Source organism: Camelus dromedarius, chromosome 29, assembly GCF_036321535.1.
Source record: "Camelus dromedarius isolate mCamDro1 chromosome 29, mCamDro1.pat, whole genome shotgun sequence".
NCBI classification, from domain to species: domain Eukaryota; kingdom Metazoa; phylum Chordata; class Mammalia; order Artiodactyla; family Camelidae; genus Camelus; species Camelus dromedarius.
The window spans coordinates 19,315,939-19,336,493 of NC_087464.1; the positions used below are offsets into that span (position 1 = coordinate 19,315,939).

General features: G+C 40.5%; 1 protein-coding gene across 4 annotated transcripts in view; it reads right to left on the reverse strand.

Annotated features, from left to right (window-relative positions):
• Positions 1-20,555, reverse strand: part of IL16 (interleukin 16) — a 95,279-nt gene that overhangs the window by 37,678 nt on the left and 37,046 nt on the right. For all 4 annotated transcript variants that reach the window (XM_064480643.1, XM_064480642.1, XM_010986825.3 and 1 more), the window contains exons 3-4: positions 5,518-5,626; positions 846-988 (exon numbers count right to left, since the gene is read on the reverse strand). In XM_064480643.1, the coding sequence (XP_064336713.1) occupies positions 846-988; positions 5,518-5,626 (252 nt within the window). The remainder of the gene's footprint in view (positions 1-845; positions 989-5,517; positions 5,627-20,555) is intronic.

A 20,555-nucleotide genomic window follows, 5' to 3' on the forward strand; every position in this document is an offset into this window, starting at 1 on the left:
GTCTCAATGGGCACACGAAAAGCGTAAGGGTCGTGCAGCTGGAGAAGTCGGGAGAGCTTCCAGCAGAAGCTGCGTTAGGAGGGTTTTTAAAGGCTGGGGTGGGGTTTGTAGAGCTGGAGATGAGAGGCAGAGGGGCAGGGTGCCACCGGCAGAGGGCGCCGTGTGACCACAGGTGGCAGCGTGAGGCGCTTTGCCTGCACTGTGCCTGGCGGGGGCTGGCGGGGGTGACACGTGCGGGGACTCCATGCTTCATGCCTGCTAGCGCCCAGTCTGCACCCTGATGTCCCAGGGTGGGCAGGGCACTGACTGGGGAGCCACCCAGGGCTCAGTTCAAATGCTGGCCCCTTAGGGTTTCAAGCTGTATGAACTCAGACAGCAACCCCCTTGCCAAGCCCCCGTTTCCCCGCTGTAACGTGGAGCTAACATTACATTCCTTTCTAAGCTTAAGAATTAGAGGCAATATATGTAAAGCAAGTCACCGTCACAGCGGCTTTAGCACAGGCTGTAGAACCCTGAAGATCCGAAGGCAAGTCCCGGCGCCGTCTTGGATTAGCAGTGTGAGCTCGCACACCCGCCTTAAGGTGTGCCCGCTTCCCTCGCCCACCTCCCAGGGTCACTGTGCAGGTGAAACGAAGGGGTCCCCACAAAGCCTCAGCGCAGGGTCTGCACGTGTGGAACGTTCTCTGCTTATGAGCTGCTAACAGTATCAAAGCAGCAGGGGTTGTAAGCGCCTGGTGCCCCCGGGCCACTCAAGAGGGGACCATTCCTAAAGTGGTTTTTTGCTTGGAGAGGCCCTCCCCCACGAGGCCACACCTCCCTCCTCTCCGGGGTCCCTTCATTCTTACCACAGCCCTTCCGGCCGGACAGTCCAGTTGCTGAGAGAGAGACTTCCTGTTGCTGCAGAGGGAATAAGGCTGCCTGTCTGTGGAGGCTGCGGGTCTCTTGCTGGCTGGGAAGTCAGTCTCTCCTGTGCTGTAGGGGTTAACACCTAAGCCAGGCGAGGGGAAAGGGGGAAGTCATCTGTGCTCTCAAGGAGTCAAGTGAGACCATCAGACCCCTCTGACTGCCAGCCCTCCTTAGCCAGGGGCCAGAGTGACCCTGAACCATGGAGTGCCCGGGGCCAGGAGCACAATGGGGAGAGGGTTCCAGGAGGAGGTGGGCGGCATCCTCGTTACCTCCACACATGCTGTCTGCACCACAGGGTACAGGCAGGACTATCACCTCCATTTCACCCCAACTCAACTCAACGAGAGTTGACAGACATCTCCTATGGGTCCAGCAGTGGGCTGGGCTCTCAGGAAACCACAGTGCTCAGTCAACTCCAGTCCCTGCTGCCAGGGGGCTTTCCTTCCCAACCCAGGAGAGCGAGAAGGAAAGCACAAAGGATGCCCAGGACGGACAGAACCAGGGGAGAGCCTGCAGGATCTGCTGTAGCAACATCCAACTTCCCAATAGCCTCTTACACATGCGCGCACACACACACACACACATGCACACACACACACATACAATCACGCACAGGCACATACACACCCCTAAAACAGACAGGCAGAGAGTCAACCCTTGATTCTTTGGAGATCTAAAAACAATGCAAAGCAATCATCTTCTTTCTCTTTGCGAGGAAGCCCAGACCTCCTTTCATCCAACCAGGAACCCTACTCGACTGCATCCAGCTGGAAAATCTTCAGAGATTATCTGCTAGTTGGAGATTATCCCTCATTGTCTAGAGCAGCGCTTCCCATGGAAATACAATGCAAGTCACACATGTAATTTAAAATTTTCCAGTAGCCACATTAAGAAAAAGTCAAAAGAAAAAAGTGAGGTGAGAATTACTAATGTATTTTATTTAGTCCCTTATGCCTAAATGCCTGTTGCCTCAACATACAAATATGATATGAAATTCTTAATATGGTGTTTTGCATCCTTTTTTAGTTTTATACTAAGTCTTTGAATTCAGTGTATCTTTTACACTTCTGAGCATCTCCACTTGGATGAGTCACATTCCAAGAGGTCAAGATGTGGGCAACGGCCACGGTCCTGGACAGCACAGCTCTAGAGACCCAGAGAGGGGCAGGGCTTTCTTAGTGACCCTCCACTCAAGTGAGCAGACAAGGCTTTGGTGGAAAATTCCACCAGCGAAAGACGTGAGATTGGTGGTGGTTCCGAGGGAGGAAGGCAGGTTAGAGCAGGGCTTCTGGTTTGCTTTTATTCTTAGGATGGCAAAGACGTAAGCTTATTTATAGGCTGAAGAAAGGAATTCACTGCCCGGAGTGGGCTGAGAAATGGGACAGAATGGGAGTCCTTGGGGACGTGAGATCCCTAAGGGAGGAGGAAAGGGGCCAAGGCAAGGGGTGGGCGGTACAGTCTCAAGTATTAATTAATTAATTAATTAATTAAACCTGATTGATTAGTTAATTAATTTAACTGAAAGGAAACCAGACATGGTGATCAAAGTTGAATAAACCTTCCAAATCACTGCAAAAGTTAAACACACACACACACCCCACACACACACCACACACACACACACACACACACACACACACACACACACAGAGCAAGAGGCAGAAAACAAATGACAAGCGACCATAAAAAGAGAAAGTACAAAAAGAACACAAGTAAAAGCAAATATTCGTTATAATAATTATGATACTGAAGTCAATGGCTTAAGCGTGTCTCTTTAAAAAGATTGCCAGATTTGCCTTCAAGATCTAACTGCGTATCGGTTACGAGAGATAAACAAAATAAACAAAAAGAGTCAAATAAAAGAGTGGACAGAAACGATCAGTGAGTGGTGCTGGAATCAGCCACTTGGAGGAAAAATTTATCTAGAGTCTTGCTTTATGTCAAGCACCAAAATAAATTACAGCTGGAGTAAGTCTGGAAAAAAGGCAAATCATTTAAAAGCTAGAAGAAAGCACTATGTAGGAATACTTTCATGGATGTGGTTCTGTGCTAAACAGTCTTTATATTATATAACTTCTATGATCCTCTCCTAAATATGTAATCAGATATGATAAAGGAAACATGTAACAGGATGTATCTATAGCTATTTTGACAAATTGGAAGCAACTTAAGGCTGTCGTAGTGTAATAATTAAGTAAGTATAAATGAGAGCAAAAGCCTGTACAACTGACATACTTTGAAACAGATAAACAGCAAGGTCCTACTGTACAGCACAGGGAACTACATTCAATAGCTTGTAATAGCCTATAATAAAAAAGAATATGAAAAACAATATATATACTTATAACTGAATCACTGTGCTGTACACCAGAAACTAACACAACATTGTAAATCGACTACACTTTAATAAAAAAAAAAAAAACAGAAGAAAACACAGCCAAATATGTAATAGTTCTCTGGATGTGGAAGAAACTTTTAACATTAGACAGGAAAAAAACTGTTAGATTTGATTATGTAAAGATGCAAACATCTTTATGTTAAAAAAAAAAAAAGAAAAGAAAAACAGCAAACTGAGGAAAGTATGTTCAACAAATAAAACAGCCAAATATTTATTTAACCAAGAGACTGTTCATAGATCAATGATAAAATAATGATCATCCCAATACAAAAGGAGCTGCACCCACAAGGAGGGAAATAAACAGGTGAAGGACGCTGCACTGCACCCGCGTGGAGAGCTGCTCTCCCCTCCGATTTCAGAGGCACGCGTACCGGTCAGGGTGTGACAGAAGCACAAGGCACACTCAGCTAGGACTTTGAGAAGACTGAATGAAGGGGCCATTTACAAAGAGTCGTCAGGGTTTAAGAAAATAACAAGACCTATGAAGGTACCGGGAACTGGCATGAGCTGGAAGCCTGAAGGAGCGTGGGAGGCCATGGCATCACCAGCCCAGCGAGGCTGGGACCAGGACACTGCCAGAACTGCAGGGCCGAGGCAGGAGGGGCAGGGGGAGAAGTCCCGCGGCTCTCGCTTCCACCCTCCAATCTCCTACTGCCCCTCTCATTGCCTGAACTCAGCCAGAAACCAGAGGGCCAGGGGGCCTGGACGATGCCACCTGAATGAGTGTGAGCCCGGGTGCAGGCGGGGCTGGCTTCACGGGCACGCGACCTGTGAAGCCACCCAGAGCCCCAGACTTAGACGGTGTTCAGCTTGGTTTAATGCTCTGCTGTCACCATCTTCAAATTCTCAATAATATTTGAACAGGGGTCCCACCTTTTCAGTTTACATCACTGTGCACAAACTGTGAAGCTGGTGCTGAGTGCGAAACAAACCAGGAAAAAAAAGAGCAGACAACGGGTAGGGGAAGCAAGGAACAGGGAAAACCTGCATAGCAAATATTTTTTTAATTATCACCCAGTGTGGGCTACAACTGAAGAAACAGGTATTCATACACACTATTAGAGTATCCGCCACAGAAATTTGGCAGCACAGATCAAAACCTAAGGTGTATTTACCTTTTGAAACTCCATTTCTAGGATATTATGCTAAAGGGGGAAAAAGTGATTCAGAAAAAGGCAACTATCCGTCCAAAAAAAGGGTGTGATTAATTTAATCCCGGTACATTCTGTAACAGAGTAATATGAGGCTTAGAGAGTTTCAGGGACTTGCCCAAGGTCACACAGGTAATTATTTCTGGAAGCAAGATCTAAATCCAAGTGCCTTGGCTCCCAAATGTGAGCTCTTAACCATGCACCAGTCCACTTGCCTTGTATACCTGGTCCCTTAAGAAAACCATCACAAACTTGAACAAAATTTCATGGGCCTCAGCAATGTTGATCACGTTAATGAAAAGCTGAGAATAACTTAAACTACCCAATAACAGGAAGTTGGTGAACTAGATTACGTACATTCATACAACAAAATACTAAGTACCCACTAAAACTAGCGTTTACAAAAGAATGTCCAATGACATGAGGCAAGGGGCGTGTGTGTGTGTGTGTGTGTGTGTGTGTGTGTGTGTGTGTGTGCGCGCGTGCGTGCTTCCTTCAGGCATATATAGGCACAGAAGGGAAGTAACTGACAATGTTAACATAGATTGTCTCTAATATTAGGATTTGGCATGGTTTTAACTTCTTCCTGCTTTTCTGCATTCCCCACACTTCCCTGACTTTGCATAGCTCTGTTCTGTCTGCAACAACCAGGAGCCATGACAGCTTCCAGCCCCAACTCCCATCCTGTCACTGGTGAGGCCCTGGGAGAGACAGCGGCCTGCCTAAGCTCAGAAGCATGTCAGAACACAGCAGGAGTGAAGCCCTTGTCTTTTATCCTCTGTGCCAGGTCTTCCCAACACAGCATTTGAAGTCCATCTAGAGGAGGAGTTGACTAACCACAGGGAGCTCCAGCGGCAAAAGTAGACGTGCTCTATGAGGCTCTGCGTGGCCACGCATGCCATGGAGGATGCTCTCAGAAATGCAAGCGGACCACCACTGTGGGATAGTCCCGCCAGACTAGCAGACACCCACCCTCCCCGAAATGCCCCCCACCACTGGTGTTCCCCGATACCTGGCAACAACTAATCCCTGCTCCTAAAGACGGTTCGATGACACACTTACTGGTTGAGTTGCTGCGTGTCCTTTGGTGACAGGCTTTGGGAAGCAGGAAGTTACTACTTGGTGCATCTAGTTTTCCGGACTTTTCTCGGGAGGAAGTTGTAGAAGTTTCCTGCAAAACAGTTTCCATCTTTTATTCAGCAAGTTAGTTCGAAGAAAATAACATGCTTATAAAACTGAGATTTCAACACTGATCATGGAAGTACTTAGATTATCTGTCTCCTCCACTAAATCACAGGATCTCTGAGGGCAGGGATTTAAAATTACGGTCATTCATTAACTAATAGACAAATTAATTCATTTAGTAAAGAATATTAATTATAACATTATATATTTTATATACTACTACAAAGCATATAAATTACAATAAAGAATAATAGATATTGCATAAATGCTGAATAATGCAATAAATGTTGAAAAATGATGTTGCTATTACACGTCAGGTTCTTTGTTAGGCATTAGTGACTTAGCTGTGAATAAGACAGAGAAGGACACTGGTCTTGGTGAAATGGCATTTTAGTGAAGGAAGACCAACAGCAAACAAAGATGGAAGATAATTACAGAGAATAATAAAAGCTAAGAAGGAACGAACTAGGCAGTGACATGAATGGGAGGCTGAGAGGTCTGTTTTAGAGAAGACGATCAAGTAAGTTCCATTGTTCTGGCACCTAATAGGCACTTAGAAACATGCATTGAATGACTATTATATAAATAGAGTTCTTGATATTGAACCATCCATGCCTTCTTGAGTGTACCATGATTTTATCATACTGCTGATTTCCCTCTGTGAAGATTAGATGCAGGACTTTAAAAATCAATATTCTGAAGTTAAATTCAGTTATTATTCTGTTATTCCTTCTTCCTTGCCATCTTGATCAAATGTTCCTTGCTTCTTTTTTATACTAACAATTCGGAAACTCTCGCATTGTACTGAGTTGATAAGCAGCATGTATTAGACGACATACTTGAACTCATCTCGATCAGGGTCAGTAACAAAGGAGAACACATATGACCCTTTCACAGGCGAGATGAGAATTTGAAACAACTTTCCCTCACTTTCCTCTCCTCATCCTGGTATTTTAGAAACAGAGGATAGAGATTGATAATGAGGATAATGGTATGAATTATTTTACTTCTCTTCCCAGAACTGTTCTTTGTATTGTTTTCCTATTTCATATCTTTATTGGCCACAATGATCTTGACTTAATTCTTGAGTTATGTTGGTTTTATTACTCACTACTATAATCCTTAAGAAAGGAAGAGAGAATGTGTATGTGTGTGTGTTTTCAGGAAAGATGTACAGACAGAAAGCTCTCTGAATGTTTGCATGTCTGAGAATGTCTTCTGTGGTCATCACACTTGAATGATCTGCTGAGTACAGCATTTTGGGATATTGGTTATTCTACCTAGAAACTCAGGTTGGCTCAAATGCTACCCTGATTTAGTGTTCTAGCGTAGAGGTTTGTAGGAGGTACCTGCCACCCTTTTCTGATAGATTTGTCTTATTCAAAGCCAGGCTTGGCAGTGCCTGGTTAATTTCACGTGCCAAGTGTGTGCAGACTTCCAGCACCTGGTGCATTTCCCAGAGTGGAAGGAGGATCTTTGTTGCCTATCTCTGTGCACCAAATCACCCACCTACCCCACCAGCCCCTGGCACTGGGAGCTGGCAGGTGTAGGGGGGTTCTGCTGGCCTCTGTCCCATTCATTCCCAGACCTTCCCCTCCCGTGCAGTCCACGACAGGCTAATGAGCCCTTCCCTCAATCCAATCTCACCTGCACTATGTCATGCAGAAAGTTCTCATGGGTTCCAGAATGTGGCTGGCCCCTTTCCATAGCTTCCTGTTCTGACATGCATTTCTCCCTGTTTGAATTTTTTTTTTGATAGAAATTTCTAAGAGGTGGAGGAATTAATAAAGTGTACTCTGTAACCACCTGGAGCCAGAAGTCCACTCACAGCTTTTTTTTTCTTTTTAAAATTGTATCCATTTCTGACACAAGGGGATCCTGCAAGAAACCACAGATCAATTCCCTTTTATTTCCCATATACACCAATGTCTTCCTAGACACTCATCTTCCTTCTCAGCAGCAGATGGTGCTATATCAACCCGAACAAAATTCTCTCTCTAACCAGGGTAGCCCAGGGAAGTTTTTAAAGGAGAACAGGGATTATACAGAAAGTGATTTAGTTCAGTTGAACTCTTGAGACTATATTTCTAGAACTTAGCACAATGACTGATTCTTTGAATTAGCTGTTTTATACAACAGAGTAGTCAAAAGATACCTCTTAACTACAGTAGTTCTCAAAGTCATGCCCTCATTCTAATATCAAGGCTGCCCTCTAACATTATTCCCACTTCTTCATGTTCTCCAGTGAGACTATGAACGTAAGTAATAAAATGTGATTTCAGTAGCTCTTTTGGGTGTACGGAATACAGAGGAGCTAATAAAACAGTCAATATGCCTACTTGTTCAAGTGAAGTCTTGTTTGCAAAAGCACAGTTGAAATGTGTATTTTCCCCAAAACATCTAGTAAGAGGAAGACAAATAAGTAGATGAGGTATACACAAAACATGGACTACTAAACATCTTTTAAAATGATGTTTGGTATTACCATAGTTAGTTAAAAGAAAGATACTATGATCTGAATAGAGTCGGACTACAGTCATGTAAAATTGGCATAGGAAAAGGACTGTAAAGAAATATACTAAAATAGTAACCCTCTTTCATTCATCATGTTTTACTAAGCATTTACTGTGTGCTAGGCCGTCTTCCAAGGGCGAGGGTATGGCAGTACACCAGAACGCAAGGTCCTGCTCTCGTCAATTGGCAGGAGTGTGTTTGGGTGGTGGGATTATAGACTCTTCTTCTCTTTTTTTTACATCTTTCTGTATTTTTCATGTATTCTACAGTGAGCGTGTATTACCTTCCCAATCAGACCAGTAGAGTGATGAATTTTACATTTGTTTCAACTGTCAGATTAGGAGACTTAAAGTGCCTTTATTGTTCAATTTCTTTCTTCTAATCCTCTTTACAAAGCTCCCTGTTCAAAATATGATTTAGAAATTGCTTGACATGTAAAGCCAATTATGGCAGGAGGATCATAGAAAGCGGAGGGGTTTTTTTGGTTCTGTTTTGTTTCTGGTCCAGGTTATCTGGAAATGGTTAATATCACATTCAGAAGAGGGAATCTTCTCTTCCAAAAGAAACTGAACTGGCCGGATGAACCCCTTGGCCGGCCTGTGCTCTACATTTCAGGGGTTCAGCCCTTCCTGGCCATGGCGCAGGAGCAGCAGCCTCTGTGCACGTGGAGCCTCTTCTGCCTGCACAAAGCTGAAAGCACGAGCATTCTCCTTCACAGCTCTATGTCTTCCAACCCATGCTGTCTCAGACACAGATGACAGGCGGCTGCTCCCCTCCTTCTGCCACGTAGCCAGTCTCTGAACTAGCTGGACGTTTCAATAACTTGCGTCTAACCAGGCTACTGCCAAGCTCTTGAACAGTCATGAAAAATCGATGTGCTTCTCTTTGGCACGGCTGTGACATGAGTTTGCTTGCTGGATGGCGACTACAGGGTAGGGGGATGGAAATGTACTAGCATAAACAGGAGATGAGATCTCAGTAGCAACGGTCCTACTGCCTAGCACAGGGAACCATATTCAATACCTTGTAATAGCCTATAATGAAAAAGAATATGAAAAGCAATATATATTTATGTGTATAACTGAATCACCATGCTGTACACCAGAAATTAACACAACATTGTAAACTGACTCTACTTCAATTAAAAAATAAAGATTTAAAAAAAATCTATATGGTCCCTAAAAGCTCCCTAAATAGAGGCAATGCACAAGTTCTGTGGACCTTCTATTTCCTGGATATCCACAAGGATCCAGAGCTCATCCACACTCAGGGCTCATCTCAAGGTATTGTTCATTCTTTTTAATTCATAAAACCTTGCACTTAATGCTTCTCCATCAGAAATGCACAGTGGGAGAGAGCAGAAAGAGGGTCATGGGACCAGCAGCATTAAGCCTCTATGCCCCTGGGCTTGTCAGCGAATTGACTGGTCTCAGTATTCTCTTTTGTAAGCTGAAGGGGTGGACTAAACAAATTCTATTAAACAAAAGCAACTTCTGTGGTCCTTGTCAGCTCTATACTTTTGAATGTAACTGATGACTATGTTTGAAGAGCTTTAGGGCTACTGTCCTCTCTGAAATGATCACACATGAGATCACTCCCAAGGACAAAAATATCTTCCCTAGGCTCCCAGGGACGCCTGGTCACTCTCCGGCTAGGATGTTCTGGGTGGAATGCTTTCTCATCAAAGCAGGCTCTGTAGGAGCCCCACGTACATGTGCACAGCTCGGCTCCCGCGCCAGCCCGCAGAACAGAACTCTTCTGTTCCTGCTCCCAAGGTGGGGCTGCTCTCGAAGCTGAGGATTTGTCACTGAAGTCAGAGGCAGGCAAAGTCATTTCCAGACACATTTCTCCTTGTTCTCATCAGAGGCTGCAACCCAAAGCAGCAGCATCACCTGGGAGGTGGTCTCTACATTTATCAGTCCCACGGGTGCCTAAGTGGGGAATGAGGTGGACTGTCCAGAGTTCACTTTATGGTATTTTTCCCAAAGTAAGGATCAGTCACGTAACTGCTAAGACTTAACAGCCAACCCCAAGAAACAGAAAAAAAACCCCATGATCCTCATGTAACCAAGGAATAAACCCAGAAGGAAGATGCAGAATTCTGGGACATTTTTGTCCTACAAGCAATATTATTCTGGAGTCTAAACTCCTCCCCAGAGGTGAGAAGGCTCTATTGCTCTCTTAGAAGGGTTCACTTTGTATACAGACCCTTGACATTACTGACAGAGCTTAATGCTTCTGGAGCTTGGTGACTGCATTCCTCTTAAATATAAGCTTTTCCATCTTCTCTTTGAACTGGGCTGCTATAGCTGCTCCAGCCTAAGGGAGCCACAAAATAGAATTCAACTGTCCTCTTGATCAAGGCTTGTTTCCTGTGGTTGGGTTGATCATGCAATAGTAGGCTTTGATCTTTAAGTCATGAGGATAAACAACTGGCCCCGGCAGATTGGTTCTGGGATGGTCACATAGTCATGAGGGATGTTGAGGCCACATACCTCCTGATATGGAGAGGAAGAGTGGAAACTAGAAACCTAGGCATCCTCCCGAAGTCCCCCTCTCCTCCTGTGGTCCCTACAGGACCACAATCACCAAGTCCTTGTAATTCTACCCTCTCAAATTTCCCCAGCACATCTATTCTTGCTGCCTATGTTCTAGTTCATGGTATTCCTTTTAGATTAGACCATTAGCATGGCCTAGAGAGTCTAGGAAAAGTATTTTTAAGAATATTTTTAACAAATGGTCTGGGACAACTGGCTAACCACAGGTAAAAGAATGAAGTTGGACCCCCTTCCTCACACCATACACAAAAACTAATTCAAAATAAATCATAGACCTACATGTAAGATCTACAATTATAAAACTCTTAGAAGAAAATATAGGAGTAAATATTCATGACCTTGGGTTAGAGAACAACTTGGTAGATTTGACATCAAAAGCACAAGTGGCAACAAGCAATTCTCCAAGGAAGAAATACAAATGATCAATAGGCACATGAAAAAATGCTCAATATCACTAATTACCAGAGAAGTGCAGATCAAAAACTACAATGAGGTATCACCTCACACCAGTCAGAATGGCCATCATTCAAAAGTCCACAAATGACAAATGCTGGAGAGGCTGTGGAGAAAAGGGAACCCTTCTACACTGCTAGTGGGAATGCAGTTTGGTGCAGCCACTGTGGAAAACAGTATGGAGATTCCTCAAAAGACTAGGAATAGACTTACCATATGACCCAGTCATCCCACTCCTGGTCATATATCCAGAAGGAACCCACTTCAAAATGACACCTGCATCCCAATGTTCGTAGCAGCACTATTTACAGTAGCCAAGACATGGAAACAGCCTAAATGTCCATCAACAGATGACTGGATAAAAAAGATGTGGCATATTATACAATGGAATACTATTCAGCCATAAAAATCAACAACATAACGCAATTTGCAGCAACATGGATGTTCCTGGAGAATGTCATTCTAAGTGAAGTAAGCCAGAAAGAGAAAGAAAAATACCATATTCACTCATATGTGGAATCTAAAAATAAATAAATAAATAAATAAATAAACAAACAAACAAACAGAAACAGACTCATAGACATAATACAAACTTGTGGTTGCCAAAGGGGTAGGGGGTGGGAAGAGACAGACTGAGATTTCAAAATGTAGAATAGATAAACAAGATTATACTGTATAACACAGGGAAATATATACAAGATCTTACGGTAGCTCACAGTGAAAAAAAATGTGATAATGAATATATATATGTTCATGTATAACTGAAAAATTGTGCTCTACACTGGAATTTGACACAATATTGTAAAATGACTATAATTCAATAAAAAAAGTCTTTAAAAAAGCACAAGTGGCAAAAGAATATATACATAAATGGACTTCTTCAAAATTAAAAACTTTCTGTGCTTCAAAGGACACCATCAAGAGAGTGAAAAGACAACCCTCAGAATTGAAGAAAATATCTGCAAATCATTTATCTGATAAGGGACTTGTATCAAGACTATATAAAAAACTTCTACAATTCAATAATAAAAAGACAAATCTAAATTTTTAATGGACAAAGGATCTGATTAGATATGTTCCCAAAGAAGATATTTTTTTAAAAAGCCAATAAAAAAAAGAAAAGATATTCAACATCATTAGTGATCAAGGAAATGCAAATCAAAACCAAAATGAGAAAACCACTTTACATCAATTAAGATGGCTATGATCACACTCATTTAACATCCACTAATATATTTGGAAATAATATATTTGGAGGTTTTGGAAAAATTAGAACCCTCATACATTGCTGGTAGAAGTGTAAAATGATACAGATGCTTTGTACACAGTTTGGCAATTCCTCAAAAAGTTAAAAGAGGGTTACCAGATGACCCACCAATTCCATTCTTAGGTATATACTCAAGAGAAAGGAAAACGTACTTCCACAAAAAAAAACTCATACACAAACGTTCAGAGCAGCATTATACATTACAGCCCAAAAGTAGAAACAACACAAGTGTCCATCAGCTGATGAACAGATGAATAAAATGTGGTATATCCATACAGTGGAATATTATTTGACAATAAAAAGGAATGAAGTACTAATACATGCTATAACATAATGACCCTTGAAAACATTACAGTAAGTGAAAAAAGCCAGGCACAAAAGACCATATATTGTATGATTCCATTTATATTAAATGTCCAGAATAGGCAAATCTATAGAGACAGAAAATAAGATTATAGATCATCAGGGATGGGGTGATAGCATGTGTAGGAGGTGAGGTAGGAATGAGGAGTCACTGCTAATGGGTAGAAGGTTGTTTTAGGGACTGATGAGGATGTTCTAAAATCAGATGGTGATGAAGTCTTTACACCACTGTGTAAATACACTAAAAACCATTTAACGGTACACTTTAAACAGGTGAATTGTATGGTATGTGAGTTTGATATTTTTATTAACGATTTACATGGAATATTCACTTATTCATTCATTCATAATCTCCCTGCCCCCAAACTTTTCTGACTTCAATCCCTCTGCAGTCTGCTGACAGCATGATTGTACTTTCTGATTAAGTCTGTGGTGGATTCAAGACCAAAGCCAAACTCCCCGGCATGTCACTGAAGGTCCTTCCTCCTCCAACACTACTTAAATGTAGAAAGGCATTGACATGGTTGCCTACAGTTGTTTTAATGTACCTGATAGGACTATCCCTTCATTACCCTTCTTCTCAACTATTCTTACATGTTTGTTTTTACAAACACATTATAGAATTATGTTGCCTGGTTAAAAAAATTATTCCTCTTACTAATTTGGGGAGAGCTACCTTAAATTTGAAAATAACTTTAGGGAATACCACTTCTCTAAAAATTGGATACTTTTCTCCAAAAACAGGGTCTATATTTCTAATTATTTAGTAGAAATGGCCCTCAGTGGAATTTTTATTATATTAAGTCCAGTGGGACTTTTGGAAGGATTAAATAAAATAATACATGCCAAGTACCTAGTTCAGTGACCAGCAAGAACCCTAAGAATCCAATCACTTCCCAGGTAGTGTCAATCTACCTCCCAAATACTTCTCAACTCTATCATTTCCTTTTTACAGTCTAGAAATTTATTAGAGGAAATAATAAGGCAAAATACACAAAGATGTGTATACAAAGATCCTCATCATCACGTTGTTTGTAATAGAAAACACGGGGGAAATGTTCAATGGAAGGGAAGTGACTGTAGATGTTATGATGGGAGATTTCTGTTTCTGGCAGGATGGTGGACTAGTTACTTTCATCCTTCTGCTTAAAACAAGAAAAATGTTGGATGGAATGTAAATGTATCAATGAAATAGCAAATGAGTAAGAAATTCTTGAAAGCCAAAAAGTAAGTAAAGGCTGCACCACAACTTTCCTGAGAGGTAAAGCAGAGCCCATAAGTTGGCTGCTGCTCTGAACCGTTTTATGAACTGACGGAACTTAAACTTCATCTTCTATAGCTTTATGGGATGTTGGGAGCAGGGAAGTTCTGGTTCCTTCTCAAGATGAGAAGTTTAATAGGACTCTCCTCTTACACAGAGGGAGCCCCAAAGGATTTTATCCTCATTTTAAATGTGAACTGGAAATAAATCTATCCCACCCTCAGGAACTGCATGAAGATTGTCAGTCTGGAAATGGCCCTAAATGGAAGGAGGAAAATCCTTCCTGATTTGCTGGTGAATAATAATTACCAGATGGTCCTCACAAGAGTTGGCAACCCTAATTCATACCACATGGATGTCTTAAAAAAACAAAACCCTAGACAAGAATTTAGTCTAAAATGGTTCCAGGCTAGTACTGCCCCAACCACCTGGCGGAAGCAAGTTCAAAACTTCTCTAGGGGAAGGAACCAGCTTTGACTTAAGTCACAAAGAGTCCTGCAGAACAAGTGACAGGTCTTATGAGATCTCAGAGAAAAAAGTAAGAAAAAAATTGTTTAACATAAAGCACATATTGGAATAACGCACCATGTGAGAGAACCAGAAGTAGCAATACACATCAAAATCAGACCTGCAGAAACTTCAAATTGTGGAAATATCAGACACAAAACTTTAAAATATATTTAATATGTTTAAAGAAATAAATGAAATAATTGAAAATTTTTGAGAGAGAAACTTTCTAAAGTTTCTAAGCAGACTTGAAAAAGAACTAAGGTATTTAAAAATAAAATTAATAATATGAAAAAATGAGTAGAAGGATTGAACAGTACATTAGACGGCACTGAAGAGAAGACAAGAGAAATGAAATATAGATCAGAAAAAAGAAACAGATGGCAACAAAAAGAGGTGGAAAATATGAAAGAGAGGTTAAGAAACATTAAGAAAGAATGAGAGAGCATAGACCTAATCTGAGTCCCAGAAAGAAGGAATAGAAATCATCAGAAAGAGACATAATGCATTGTGATAATGCCTGAGGATTTTCCAGTCCTAATGAAAGACATCAATCCACAGATTCATGAAACTCAGTGAATCCCAAATAAGACAAGTAAAAAGACATGCATATTTAGGCAGTTTCTAGTGAAACTCTAGAACATCAAAACATATGAAAGATCTTGAAAGTATCTGGAGAGAAAAGACAGACTATCTTCAAGTGGGCAACAATTAAAACTCGTGTCTCAACTATAATCATACAAGTCAAACAACAGTGAAATAATTAATTCAGTGTGAGAAGAGAAAATAACCAACAACACAGAGTTGTATACCAGCTAGGATATCTTTTCATACAGAAAACCTGAGGAAGTGTGCCACTGGCTTATCCTCACTATAGGAATTTCCTCCAAAAACATGTTTTTAGGGGTAAGCAAAGTGGTCCCAGTTTGAAGGCCTGTAGTACAAAGAATGGTGATAACAAGACAGAGTCAATATTTGGGTAGATCCAAACAAACAAATAAACAATTGACTGAAATAATACCTGTGATTTTACTAATAAAAAAGAGCTAATTACCTGAAAACATATAAGCTAGGGGAGGGTACTTTTGGAATGAAAATATTCAATGGCTTTTGTATTTTTCCGAAGGAGGGTAAAAGTAAAATTTAATAAATTTTACACTTTGAAAACCTGACTGTGCATGACAAATTTTCTGGGATAACCATGAAGTAATAGAAATAGAGTTATAAACTGAACCAAAAGAAGAAAAGAAATTAAATAAGAAAAACAATAAAGAGACAAGAAAGCAGACAAAAAACAGGAAAAGTAGAATAAATACTACAAAATGAAATAATTTTGCACACGTGTGCGTGCATTTAAAATAAGTACATACAATCCAGCTAAAAGACAAAAATTATCAGGATGGATTAACTTAAAATTTTTTAAACACTTTATATTTTTAATGAAAATTTAATTTTTTTAGAGCAATTTTAGGTTTACACAAAAATTGAGAGGAAGGTATGGAGATTTACCATATGTGTAGCCTCTGCCCCAACACGTGCATAGTCTCCTCCAGTATCAACATCACTCATCAGAATGGTATATTTTTTATCAAAAATGAACCAGTATTGATATATCATAATCCCTAAAAGTCCACAGTTTGCCTTAGGGTTCACTCTTGGTGTTGTCTATTTTACGGGTCTGGACAAATGTATAATGACATATACCCATCATTAGAGTATCGTAGAGTATTTTCACTACCCTAAAAATCCTCTGTGATCTGCCTGTTCATCTTTCCACCCCTGGCAACCCCTGATCTTTTTATTGTCTCCATAGTTCTACCTTTTCTAGAATGTCATATAGTTGGAATCATATAGTATTTTCAGATTGGCTTCTTTCACTCAGTAATATGCACTCCATGTCTTTTCATAGCTTGATAGCTCATTCATTTTATTGCTGAATAATATTCCAGTGTCTGGATATACTACTGTTTATCTATCTACCTACTAAAAGACGTCTTATTTGCTTCCAAATTTTGACAGTTATGAAGAAAGCTGCTATAGACATTTGTGTGCAGGTTTTTGTGTGGACATACGCTTCCAACTCACTTGAGTAAATGCTAAGGAGGGTGAATGGTGGGTCACAATGCATGAGTACGTTTAGCCAAACTGTCTTTCAAAGTGGCTGTACCATTTTGCATTCCTAACAGCAACGTATAAGGGTTCCTATTGCTCCATAGCTCTGCCAACATTTGGTGTTGTCAGTGCTCTGCAATTGGCCATTCTAATAGGTGTATAGAGGTAAACTTGTTTTAATTTGTGTTTCCCTGATGACATATAATGTGGAGCATCTTTTCATCTTATTTGCTATCTGTATCTCTTCTTTGGTGAAATGTCTGTTAAGGTCTTTGTCCCATTTTTTAATTGAGTTTTTGGTTTCTTATTGTTGAGTCTGTATATTTTGGATAACAGTCCTTTATCAGATGTGTATTTCACAAATACTTCCTCCCAGTCTGTGGGAGAGTTTTTTTTTATAGTATGTTAATTAAAAAATTTTTTTCATTAAAGGCGAGGGCTTCGAAAAGAAGAAACAAAACCATCACTCTTCATGGAAGACTTGATTATCTATGTAAAAACCAAAATGAAATCTATAGACAAAATATTAGACTTACAAGAGTTTGCAAGATGCTGAATATAATACCAATGTACAAAAACAAATTGTAGTTCAGCTTCTTGGAAGATGGAGGAGACATACTTTCCCCTACTCTGCCCACTAAGTACAACTAAAAATCCTAGATATTATATATAAAGCAAACATAAGAAGACTCTAAATGGTAGAAAGAAGACAGACCAGGCAGAAGCCTTAGGACCCAAGAAACAATAAGGTCATGAGGTCCCTGGGACCACTTTTTGCCTAATACATCCCAAAATTGTCCCTGAAATCAGCAACCTGAAATTGCCAATGGGGCAGACAAAAAAGTTTTGATCAAAGTCTGCCTGATCTCGCTAGCCAAAGGACAAGGAAAGGGACAGCTTAGCAAAACAGAAATAGACAATAACTGTGCTCCTCTGCCAAAGAAAAACGGTGGCCCTAGCTCCACCCATGCCTAGACACCCAGCCTTGCCGGCTATGATGACACGCTCCACCTCCTCGCCAGGGTGGTGTCAGAGGAGGCTGAGTTGAGTGCTGAGAGTTTGACCCCTGACCCATGGCAAAGAAACCTCTTAACTCATAGTGTGAGTGAAACTACTGGGAGAGAGAGGGCGACTGTAACTCAAACCTCCGCCCAGCAGTAATGAGAAGCCCCTCACCTTGGATGGCAGTGGAGGCCAAGTGGAGAACCTGTGTTACTAGCTTGACCTGGCAGTAATGACGCGATTCCTCCTCCTTCCACTGCAGGAACAGTGTCAAAGAAGGACGGCTAAAATGGAGTGTTTAAATAAGATCCCAGGTCTCATAATAAAAGACAAAAATATCCAGGGTTCAGTTGAAAGTCACTCATTATATAAAAAACCAGGAAGGTTCCAAGTTGAATGAAAACAAAATCAAGAGGTGCCAACCGTAGGATGAAAGAAACATTAGAATTATCTGACAAAGCTTTCAGAGCAGGAATCATAAAATATTTTAATAAGTAATTATGAACATGCTTGAAACAAATGGAAAACAATGGCAGGTCTCAGCAGAGAAATAAAACAGATAAAGAATCAAATGGAAATCTAAAACACTAAAAAATATAACTACTGAATTTTAAAAAATGGTGAGGGGATGAAAGAATCAATGAGTTAGAAGACAGTACAACAGAAATTACCCAATTTGAACAAGAAAGAGAGAAAAAAGGCTAGAAAACACAAGCAAAGCTTCAGGGACCTGTGAAACTATGACGGAAGGTTTAATATTTGTGTCATCAGGGTTTTGGAAGAAGAAGAGAAGGAAGGTAGGGCTGAAAAAGTACTTAATATTAGCAAATAGAATTCCGCAATATATAAGAAGTAGTATAGAAATGGTTGTCTGGGTGGAGGTGGAGGTGGTAGATAAGTCAGTGTGGTTATGAAGGGGCAGCAGGAGGAATCCTTGCGGTGATGGAAACGTTCTGTGTACCGACTACTTCAACACCAGTAACCTGACTGTGATGGTGTACTATAATTTTGCAAGATGTTACCACTGGGGGAAACTAAGGTATATGGATCCCTTTGTATTACTGTCTTACAACTTCATATGAATCTACAATAATCTTGAAATAAGAGAATTTAAGTTAAAAATTATTTTAAAATCCATTTCTATATGCCAGGAAATAGCCATTAGAAAATAGAAGTATTTAAAAGATAACACTTACAATTGTATCAGAAAATAAAGAATACCGAGGAGGAACCAATCCAACAAGATTTATGTAAGCCCTTTCTGAAGAAAAATGCAAAACTTACTGAAAAGCATCAACTAAGGCCTGAATGATGGACAGATAGATCGTGCTTGTGAAAATGGGAGACTTCTTACTATTATGTATGTAAATGTAAGTTCTTCCCCAAACTCATTTACAAATTTAATGCACATTAACCAAAATTTCAACTATTTTTTAGAACATCACAAACAGATCCTTCAATTTTTATCAAGGATCAAAGGGCCTTTTAAAAGATACAGACCTTAATAAGAACAAAGGGAAATAAATTTCCATACAAGAGAACAATACTTATTTTAGCACATAATGATTAAGACAGTAGAGTTTTGGCATAACAATAACAAACTGACCAACAGAACAGAACAGAGAGCCTAGGATCAACCTCACATTCAGGTGAGGGAACTAACACCATACATCTGTGGGGAAAGATGGCCACTGCAACAGTGGGTGCTGGGACAACTGGTTAACCCTGTCAAAAAAATGATAATGTACCGTATACTTCACCAACATCAATTCCAGGTGGGTTAAGAACCTGAAATACAAAAGGCAAAATTATAAGATATTCCTAAGAGAATAGACATTAAAATAGAACATGTTCACTTTAGATAAGGATAAAATTTTCAAATGAGATGCAAAAAGCACAAACTATGAAGGACATGATTGATAAATGCCACGTTAAAATGGAGAACTTCTACTCATCAATTAAAAGAGTAAGAGGACAAGTGAAAAGCTGGGAGGAAGAAAAGACCCGCAACTCAAAAAGAAAAGCAGAAAAAGCGTGGATGGGTAGGCATATCAGACATGAGGAAGTTCAAAAGTTCCATAAACACATGGAAAGATGTGCAAACCTACTAGTAACGAGGGAAATGCAAATTGCAATTAATATGAAAAAGTGATTCACTAGGCCCCAGACTGGAAAGTTTAAATGGCTGAGGATATCAAGAATTGATGAGGGTGCAGAGCGACCAAGAAATTTACATCTGTTGATAGAAGGGTAGATTGACGCAGCCACTTAAGAAAATAATTTGGTGTATCTAGCACAAGTGAAGATACCTGTACCGTAAAATCACTGATTCCACACCTAGCTTTATGCCCTATTAAAACTGCAGAAATGTACCATGAGACCTGTACAAGAATGTCCAGGGCAGTATCGTCTCTAAAGAGGAGCAAAAGGGAAATACCCTTAGTAGAGTGGATAAATCAACTGTGTGCACACGACAGAACACCATGAAACCGTGACAATCAACGACCCACAACAAAATTAAGTAACATGAATGAATTCCTGGAACATAACGCTGAGTAATAGAAGCAAGTCTACCAAAGAGGAATCACCATGCCACTGCACTGACATCGTCTTCCAAAACAAGTGGAACTGAGACTTCCCAGTTCCAGGACAAGGTGGTGTCAACTCACGTTCCTTCTCCTTGCTAAACACAACTAAAAATCCCTGAAAATTATTCAACAGATAACAATTTTAAAAAAAATTCTGAATGCCAGAGAAGAGAAAGCTTATTGGCTAGAGACCTCAGGACCTGAGGAATGAAAATATGGTGAATTCTCTGTGTTGTTTTTATTAAGTACTATACACCCAGACTGAGCACTGGAGAGACCTGCAACCCAGA